Genomic DNA, 10568 nt, shown 5'->3' with positions numbered 1-10568 from the left:
AAAACCTTAGGGGGCGTGTCGCTTCCAGATGCCGTGGTAGCCACCACCCAGCCCAGCGGCCTGCGCTTGTGCTTGTGCCTGGCTGAGTGCAGCTCCGCCCCCACCGTAGTATCCACCCCCGAGCCCGGCAGCCTGAGCCTGGGCCTGTGCCTGGGCAGCAGAATCAGCCAACCCCAAGCCGTAGAGGGCGTGTCGCTTCCAGATGCCGTGGTAGCCGCCGCCCAGCCCAGCAGCCTGCGCCTGTGCCTGTGCCTGTGCCTGGCTCAGTGCAGCTCCACCCCCACCATAGTATCCACCCCCGAGCCCAGCGGCCTGTGCCTGGGCCTGTGCCTGGGCAGCAGAATCAGCCAACCCCAACCCGTAGAGGGCGTGTCGCTTCCAGATGCCGTGGTAGCCGCCGCCCAGCCCAGCAGCCTGCGCCTGTGCTTGTGCCTGTGCCTGGCTCAGTGCAGCTCCACCCCCACCGTAGTATCCACCCCCGAGCCCAGCGGCCTGTGCCTGGGCCTGTGCCTGGGCAGCAGAATCAGCCAACCCCAAGCCGTAGAGGGCGTGTCGCTTCCAGATGCCGTGGTAGCCGCCGCCCAGCCCAGCAGCCTGCGCCTGTGCCTGTGCCTGTGCCTGGCTCAGTGCAGCTCCACCCCCACCGTAGTATCCACCCCCGAGCCCAGCGGCCTGTGCCTGGGCCTGTGCCTGGGCAGCAGAATCAGCCAACCCCAAGCCGTAGAGGGCGTGTCGCTTCCAGATGCCGTGGTAGCCGCCGCCCAGCCCAGCAGCCTGCGCCTGCGCCTGTGCCTGTGCCTGGCTCAGTGCAGCTCCACCCCCACCGTAGTATCCACCCCCGAGCCCAGCGGCCTGTGCCTGAGCCTGTGCCTGGGCAGCAGAATCAGCCAACCCCAAGCCGTAGAGGGCGTGTCGCTTTGTAATGCTGACACCCTCATGATCTGCTTTATCCAGTGCTCCAGCTGTAAATAGAGATTTACATATTACACATTTGATTGGTTTTTCTCTTTACATCTATAACTTTTCGTACATTAATCATGTTTGAGTTGCACTAATAGATGAAAATAATTGTGGAAATATAATAAATATGTACCGGGTGATCAAAAAGTCAGCATAAATTTGAAAACTTAATAAACCACGGAATAATGTAGATAGAGAGGTAAAAATTGACACACATGCTTGGAATGACATGGGGTTTTATTAGAACCAAAAAAAAAGTTCACAGAATGTCCGACAGATGGCGCTGGACAGCAAAACGTCAGTGGTTCAAATGGTTCAAATGCTCTGAGCAATATGGGACTTAACATCTGTGGTCATTAGTCCCCTAGAACTTAGAACTACTTAAACCTAACTAACCTAAGGACATTAGACACAGCCATGCCCGAGTCAGGATTCTAACCTGCGACCGTAGCGGTCACGCGGCTCCAGACTGAAGCGCCTAGAACCGCACGGCCACACCGGCCGGCCAAAACGCCAGTGACTGCGCATGACAAGTGTGTATAAAAGGAGCTGTAATGAGAGAGAGAATCAGATGCGCGAGCAGTCACAGCATGTTGACGTTACTTGAAAAGGCGGTTTTAGTGAAGCTGTATTATCAGAATGGGGAATGTGCTAGTTCAGCGTTACGATCCTGTCTCCATAGGAAGGGGATTCGAACGGGTAAAGGTCCGTTGTGACGAGAACGATTTCGAAGTTCGAAGCCACGGGTTGTTCAGACGATATACCCCATAGTGGCCGACCGAGCACAAGGCGTAATGCTGCTGAGACAGGTCAGGAAGAAATGGAGACTGTAGCGGGTTCGTCTATGCACGGGGAAGTCAGCGCTCGTGCAGCTGCACCGGCATTCCATACACTACTGTTTGGTTGGCACTGAGGCGTACCCTCCGATGCTATCCGTACAAAACGCATCGGCATCATGAACTGTTACCTGGCGATTCAGTGAAGCGGAGGACATTTGCGGTGTGGGCGTTTCAAAAGATGACGGAAGATGACAATTGGTTGAATAACGTGTTGTGGACCGACGAAGCTCATTTCACGCTTCGAGGGTCTGTCAACGCCCACAACTGCAGAATTTGGGCTACCGAAAATCCTAGAACTGTCGTGGAAACTCCATTGCACGACGAGAAAATCACAGTATGGGTTGGATTTACCACATCTACCGTTATCGGGCCTTTTTTCTTCGAGGAAATACGTGACTCTGGTTTTGTAACTGCTACCGTGACGGGTGAGAGATACGCCTATATGTTACAGAATCGCATCATCTCCAGCCTGGCTGATAAACACCTGCTGGAACGTACGATGTTTATGCAGGATGGCGCTCCACTCCATATTGCTAGACGCGTGAAAGATCTCTTGCGCACGTCGTTTGGTGATGATCGTGTGCTCAGCCGCCACTTTCGTCATGCTTGGCCTCCCAGGTCCCCAGACCTCAGTCCGTGCGATTATTGGCTTTGGGGTTACCCGAAGTCACAAGTGTACCGTGATCGACCAACATCTCTAGGGATTGTTAAAGACAAAATCCGACGCCAATACCTCACCATAACTCCGGACATGCTTTGCAGTGCTGTTCACAACATTATTCCTCGACTACAGCTATTCTTGAGGAATGATGGTGGACATATTGAGCATTTCCTGTAAAGAATATCATCTTTATTTTGTCTTACTTTGTTATGATAATTATTGCTATTCTGATCGCCTTTTTTTGAAACTTTTGTATTCTTTTGGTTGTAATAAAACCCCATGTCATTCCAAGCATGTGTGTCAATTTGTACCTCTCTATCTACATTATTCCGTGATTTATTCACTTTTCAAATTATAGCGACTTTTTGATCACCCGGTATTCATTAGCTATTTATTTTCTTGTGAGACTTTTCGGTTTTGCTTGTCTTCAGATTAATAAGCATAAATTGTAGAAATTAAATACTTCTTTTACCTGCATCGCCAAGCTATATTTGTAATGGACACTGCGTTTAATCTGTATGAAAGTGCTGCAGCCATTAATTTCACCTTACATTATTAAGCACATGCTATGTAAAAAAAAAGACAGCACTTTAACAGTGATTTACTACAAGTGGTCCTGTTGCAGATGTTACACTGGTGTCTGGAGGGAAAACACTTCTGGTTAAGGAGTCGTTGAAGATAAATGTTATTGAGCGCAGTAGTGGGTGAAAAATAAGCTCCATCGTTGGAACTGTAATGTCATCGTGTCCAGTAGATAGATGCTGATCCGATATACATGATCGCTTTCCTGACGGTGCTGCAAGTAACATGTTTCAAGTAGAGTTTTTCATGGCTACAGTCATTTACCCCCGTGAAGTATTCAATGAATCTCTCTTTCGTTTGTGGTTAAATTGTGTTTGTAGGTAATGTGAAGTTCAGTTCTTCGGCTGGGACAGTCGGATCAGCTGCAGCTTTTACTTTGTCTATATCAAGACCATGCACGTTTTCTCCATAGGACAGTCGGACTATTTCTATTGTCAGATAATGTATGGGACATGCCTGAATTTTGTATTTCTCACAACCTGACTGACTGTTCGGCTTGTGTTTGTAAGCAATATGATTTTCAGGACTCACTTCAGTTGGAATGCCTGATAGGCAGCGTCCGTGAAGTTCATGAGCTATTTTAGTTTTTTAGTTAGCCAAGGTGCAGGTTGCCTTCTTATTTTTCAGGTAGAAATATTTAAGAAAATCTTGTAACAAAGTATTACAGAAGGACAGTGATGGACTTGTATTTATATCACATTTGCATATTAACGTAGGCGAAGAAGTAAAATTCCCCTGCTTGGTTATAGGTAAGAAGTTATATTCGTAAACGATGATTTGTGTCTTCCCAAGTTTTAAGCTGGGTGACCTGTGCCCGTCTGTCTGGCGCAATATTTGGTTGACATGCCTCACTAACATTATCAGGTGTTCCTAACGTATGGACGTACAGTGCACAAGGAGCACGTGGTGATTATTGGGGAGCTATGTCGACGACACGATAATCAGGCTGAAAGTGCGACCGGACTCTAACAGTCATCATCAACGCTAGGAGGACAGGAGAAATTGTAACTTTGTAAATATGAGCATTAGTTACGGGCCGAGCGTTTTAAATTAAAACACAGGCCTTGATGATAATGAACTGCAACACTATCTAAATATTACGTTGGTACGTAAGTTCGTAATGTTTTTACGTAAGACAGATATACATAAGGGAGACATTAGTCATCAGTAACATATTACCCTTCATTTCCAACGCTGGGATAAATTTTAGATTCCGCGACTGCAGAAATCACGTGGTTTTGAGGCAAAGAACTTGTCGAACCATGTTCGTAGAGCATTCCTATCCGCAAAGAAAGTTCTTGAAGGCTGTTCGACAAAGAGCGCAAAAAGTGAAAATTTGAGGGCCCATGATCAGGTGAATAAGGCGGATGCGGAATGACTTCCCAACCTAAGTTCTGTATAGTGATTTTTGTCGGTTCAACAGAATGCGGGTGGGCGTTATCGTGGAGTAGCACCACTTCACGCAGCTTTTCTGGTCGTTATTCTCGGACTGCGTCTGAAAGACGTCTCAGCTGTTGACAGTAATGTCAGAATCTATATCTACATCTACATGGTTAGTCTGCAATTCACACTTAAGTGCCAGGCAGAGGGCTCATTTTCATGCTACTTCTCTACCATTACACTCTCGAATGGCGCATGGGATAAAGGAACACCTAAATCTTTCCGTTCGAGCTCTTATTTCTCTTATTTTATTATGATGATCATTTCTCCCTACGTGGGTTGGTGTCAACAAAATGTTATCGCATTCTGAAGAGAAAGTTGGCGATTGAAATTTCGTAAATAGATCTCACCGCCTTTGTTTCAGTGACTGCCACCCCACCTCGCGTGTCATATCAGTGACACTCTCACTCCTATTGCCCGATAACACGAAACGAACTGCCCTTCTTTGCACTTTTTCGATGTCTTCCGTCAATCTAACCTGGTAAGGATACCATACCGCGCAGCAATATCCCACCAGAGTACGGATAATTGTAATGTACGCTGTCTCTTTAGTGGGTTTATCGCATCTTCTAAGTGTTCTGCCAACAAAGCGCAATCTTTCTTTCGACTTCCCCACAATATTATCTATGTGGTCTTTCCAATTTAAGTTGCTCGTAATTGTAATTGAATTGACAGCCCTTAGATTTGTGCGATTTATCGTATACCCTAAATCTATCGGATTTCTTTTAGTACCCATGTGGATGACCTCGCACTTTTCTTTGTTTAGTGCCAATTGCCACTTTTCGCACAATACAGAAATTCTCTCTAGATCATTTTGTAATTGGCATTGATCGTCTGATAATTTTACTAGGCGGTAAATTACAGCGTCATCTGCAATATAAGGGGGCTGCTCAGATTATCACCTACATCATTTATGTAAATCAGGAACAGCAGAGGGCCTATGATACTACCTTGCGGAACGCCAGATATCACTTCTGTTCTACTCGATGATTTACCGTCTGTCACTACGAACTGTGAAATCTCTGAGACGAAATCACGAATCCAGACACACAAGTGAGACGATGCTCCATATGCACGCAATTTGATTAATAGTCGCTTGTGAGGCACGGTATCAAAAGCCTTCTGGAAATCTAGGAATATGGAATCGATATGAGATCCCTTGTCACCAGCACTCATTGCTTCACGGGAATAAAGAAATAGCTGTGTTGCAAAAGAACGATATTTTCTGAATCCGTGTTGGTTATGTATCAATAAGTCATTTTCTTCAAGGTTATTCATAATGTTCGAGTACAGTATATGCTCCAAAATCCTACTGCAAATTGTCAGTGATATGGGTCTGTAATTCAATGGTTTACTCCTATTTCCTTTCTTGAATATTAGTGTGACCTGTGCTACTCTCCAGGCTCTCGTCATGTGAGCGGTTGTATATGATTGCTAACAAAGGCACTATTGTGTCTGCATACTCTGGAAGGAACCTGACTGGTATACCATCTGGACCGGAAGACTTGCCTTTCTTAAGTGATTTGAGCTTTTTCGCAACACCTACGGTATCTACTTTTATGTCACTCATGCTAACAGCTGTTCTGGTTTCGAATTCTGGAATATTTACGTCGTCTTCTTTTTTGAAGGAATTACGGAAAACTGTATTTAGTAACTCCGCTTTAGTGGCACCATCATCTTCAACATTTCCATCGCTATTGCGCAGTGACGGTATTGACTGTTTTTGCCACTGGTGTGCTTTACATACAACCAGAATCTCTCTGGGTTTTCTACCATATTTTGAGACAATGTTTGATTGTGGAAACTATTAAATGGATCTCGCATTGACTCCTTCATTAATTTTCGAGCTTCCGTGAAACTAAGCCAGTCTTGGGGATTTTGCGTTCCTCTGAATTTGGCATGCTTTTTTCGTTGCTTCTGCAACAGTGTTCTGACGTTCTTCGTGTACCATGGTTTATCAGTCCCGTTTCTTATTAACTTATGTGGTATGAATCTGTCTATTGCTGTCGATATTGTATCTTTGAATTTGAGCCATATCTGGTCTACACTTACATAATTAGCTTGGAAGGCATCAAGTGAATTTTTATCTGCTGATTTAAATAGATATATTTTGCGTTTATTTTTAGTGGTTTTGGTTGATATGGTTTTGAGCCTCGCTACAATGACCTTGTGTCAATAATCCCTGTATCCGTCATTACTCTCTCTGTTAGATCAGGATTATTTGTGGCTAAGAGGTCAAGTGTGTTTTCGCAACCACTTACAATTCGTGTGGGCTCATGAACTAATTGTTCAAAGTAATTCTCAGAGAAAGCATTTTGTACAATTTCGGAAGATCTTTTTTGTCTACCACCGACTTTGAACATGTACTTTCGCCAACAAATCGAGGGTAGATTGAAGTCTCCACCAATTATAACTCTATGAGTGGGGTACTTATTTGTAATGAGATACAAGTTTTCTTTCATATTAGTCGGGGGGTCGGTAGAAGGAGCCAATTATTACTTTGGTACGGGTGTTGAGTATAACCTCTACCCACAGTAATTCTCAGGAACTATCTATTTCAACTTCACTACAAGATAAACTACTACCAACAAACACACCACCACCTACTTTATTTAATCTATCCTTTCTGAACACGGTTTGCGCTTCTGTAAAAATTGCGGCAGAATTTATCTCCGGCTTTAGCCAGCTTTCTGTTCCTACAACGATTTCAGCTTCAGTGCTTTATTTTATATCAGGGCTTGAAGCTCTGGTACTTTCCCAACACAGCTACGACAATTTACAACTACAATACCGACTGTTGCTTGGTCGATTCTCGTCGTTTCTTTGCCCTGTACCCTTTGAGACTGGAGCCCTTTTTGATCTTTCCCGAGACTGTCTAACCTAAAAAACCGCCCAGTTCACGCCACACAGTCCCTGCTACCCGTGTAGCCGCCTCCTGTGTGTAGTGGACACCTGACCTATTTAGCGGAACCCGAAACCCTACCAGAATTACTTCCGAGAAGTAATTCGCAGTACACCACATCGTCGCTGTTCCACCAGATGCATAACGTTATCTTTTATGGATGCGCGCAGCTCTTTGTACGAGGATTTGCTGGTTTGTTTGCGCTCAACCTCTATTTTAGCGACGTCCGCACGAATTAAACGTGGGACTAAGCCGATAAGCCTGCAGTATTGCTCCAATATAGCGTAAGAAAATAAATAAACAAATGGAATTGCACACTTTGGCTGAATCTGGCTTTAAAGAGGATTGAGTTAGTAACGAATAAAGAATCATCTTAAAAATATTTATTATTTTCTTTCTCCGGTTTATGATTCTAGTATTTTTGATTCCAATTTCACATCAAGCGTTAGTATACGCTACAAACTGCCAATAATGTTGATGCTTGGATATCGACTAATGGTTCTGAGAACTTCGTTGCAAGTGCATTAATATTAATGAACACTTCCGAATGTATTATGACGTACACCTCTAAAATTTCAATACTGATCAGATATCTGCTTGAAGGTCCCGTATGAGTAGACGTAATGATCGTCTGGCAGCTTACCATGCACGGCGGCGACGGTGGCCAGGAGCAGCACGATGGATCTCATGGCTGCGGCTGTGGATGTGATGGCCGAAGCGAACGCTGCTGGCCCTTATATTGGGGGCTCACGAGGAAGCTTAACGAGGAAATCGGCGCGCGCTCCTCCATAATCACTTGGCTGGAGATAAGGTGGGATGGCCCTACTGGGTGCTTTCCCGTTCGTCGTCTGCATCGTGAGCTTCTAATGTAAGGGCAAGCAGCGCTCGTTTCGGCCATTATACCTACAGCCCACCTCTGTTCTCATGGTCGACACCGGTGGATGCACTATTAGTCGTGCTAGGCATATGCGCGATAGATAATACTGTATATGCTTGACATTACTCCACCCTGGGCGCCGTCTAGATTGATATGAAAAGAGAAGTAACGAACTTCAGAATGCCACCATCGCTTTACTAGAGTGTTTATTGAGATGTACGAGTATCAGCAAACTATGTTGTCATCTTCGGATCTTATGCACTACGCTTCATTGAATCTCGTCCCGCGACAGCTACGGTCGCAGGTTCGAATCCTGCCTCGGGCATGGATGTGTGTGATGTCCTTAGGTTAGTTAGGTTTAAGTAGTTCTAAGTTCTACCGGGCTCAAATGTTAAGTCCCATAGTGCTCAGAGCCAATTGAACCATTTTAATCTCGTCCATGTTTACAATAAGTTAGTATGTGACACAAGTTATTGTACACATGGGCGAAATTCTTTGAAGCGTAGTGCATAAGACCAGAATAGATGGCAAAGTTCTTTGCCGAAACAGGTTATTTCAATAAATGCTCTACTAAGGCCATCGTGGCATTTTGAAGTTTGTTACTGGCTTCGCGAAGAGAATCTTATCAATGTGAGCAAAATTACGGGTCAGCAAATAGTAACCAAACTAGAGCTAAAATTATGGAAAGCACATGAGTGGCAAAGACATTGAGACAGTATTACAGTAATTCATCACAGCAGTTCAGAGTGTGTATGGCATAATTCCACACACAAAAATGCCTTATTTTTGTCAGGAGTCTTCTCACTGGTTTGAACTTCTTCATCTCAGAGTACCGCTTACACCCTACGTGCTCAATTATTTGTCGAATGTACTCCAATCTCTGTCTTATTCTACAGTGTTTACCCTCTACAAAGAGATTCTGGTCATCTGCTGAGTACACGACAGAATCAATACCCCCACTGTGCGATACCTATGATAATATTACCGTTGACAGCGCCACTAAAGCTTAGTTATCAAGTTATCAAACACAGTTTTCCTGAATTCCAACACCAAAGAGGACGAAGTAAATATTCCAGACTTTGGATCGAGAACTATTGCCAATGTGAGTAACATAGAAATAGATATCCTTGGTGTAGCGAGGTAGCTTAAACACTTAGAAAGAGCAACTCTTCAGGTCCAAATAACATACCAGTTAGGTTCCTTTGAGATTATGCTAATAACAGTAACCCATACGTAGCAATCGTAGGTAACCGCTCCCTAGACGAAAGATTCGTACCAAAAAACTGCACAAGTCAAACCAATACTCAAGAAGAAATGGGAGTAATCCGACGAATTATAGACCCTATCACTGACATTGATTTGCATTAGTATTTCGGAACATATACTGAGTTCGAACATTGTGAATTACCTCTAAGGCAACAATCTACGGAAAATATAATTCTTCTGAAACACAACTGGCTCTTTATACGCACATCGTAAAGATTACTATCGACAGGGAATCTTAAAGTAATACCATGTTTCTAGATTTATAGAAGGCTTTTGACACCGTTCGTCACAAATGACTTCTAATTAAATTGGGTCTCTATGGAGTATCTCTACAGTTGTGGGACTGGTTTCGAGATTTCCTGTCATAAAGGTCACAGTTCGTAGCAACTGGTGGAAAGTCAACGAGTAAAACACAAGCGACATCCGGCGTTCCCCAAGGAACTGTAAGAGGACATCTGCTGTTACCAATCTATAAAACCATTTATAAGCCCATCTCAGCAGGTCTTTTAGAATTCATCCACATAATGCTACCATTTACCGTCTCATAAAGTCATCAGAAGGTCAAAATTAGTTGCAAAATGATTTAGAGTACCCATTTTACATCGTTTACTGATGATTCTGTCATTTACCGTCTCGAAAAGTCATCAGAAGATCAAAACCAAATGCAAAATAATTTAGACAAGATATCTTGCTAAAGAGCGAAAAGTGTGAGTCACCCACATGAGTACTAAAAGGAATCCGTTAAATTACTGTTACACTATGAATCACATACATTTATAGGGTGTCAACTGAAATAAATACCTAGGAATTACAACTACAAACCACTTACACTGGAACGATCAAGTATGTAATGTTGCGGGAAAGGCAAACCAAAGACTCCGTTTTATTGGCAGAACACTTACAAGACGCAACACGTCTATTAAAGAGGCTGTCGAAACCACGCTTGTCGCCACGTGGGGTAGCCGCGCGTTATCAGGCGCCTATCCACGGTGCTCACGACACCCTCCGCCGGAGGTTCGAGTCCTTCTTCGGGCATGGGTG

The 10568-nt window shown here is 44.2% G+C and overlaps 1 protein-coding gene across 1 annotated transcript; it reads right to left on the bottom strand.

Moving 5' to 3' along the window:
• Window positions 1-6: 6 nt before the first annotated feature.
• Window positions 7-8073, bottom strand: LOC126236261 (uncharacterized). The gene is made up of 2 exons (XM_049945458.1): window positions 8028-8073; window positions 7-962 (listed from the first exon to the last, which is right to left on the bottom strand). Exons 1-2 carry the CDS (start codon window positions 8071-8073, stop codon window positions 7-9), a joined length of 1002 nt encoding a protein of 333 aa, XP_049801415.1.
• Between the last annotated feature and the right edge of the window lie 2495 nt (window positions 8074-10568).

The sequence above is a fragment of the Schistocerca nitens genome, chromosome 1 (genome assembly GCF_023898315.1).
Source record: "Schistocerca nitens isolate TAMUIC-IGC-003100 chromosome 1, iqSchNite1.1, whole genome shotgun sequence".
Classification (NCBI taxonomy): Eukaryota; Metazoa; Arthropoda; class Insecta; order Orthoptera; family Acrididae; genus Schistocerca; species Schistocerca nitens.
This window is presented reverse-complemented; position numbering and strand designations above follow the sequence as displayed.

Excerpts from the sequence above, each read along its gene's own strand:
- LOC126236261 (XM_049945458.1), bottom strand. The coding sequence starts at position 8,073 with ATGAGATCCATCGTGCTGCTCCTGGCCACCGTCGCCGCCGTGCATG. Across the intron at positions 963-8,027 it reads CACCGTCGCCGCCGTGCATG|CTGGAGCACTGGATAAAGCA; the intron begins GTAAGCTGCCAG and ends CTCTATTTACAG.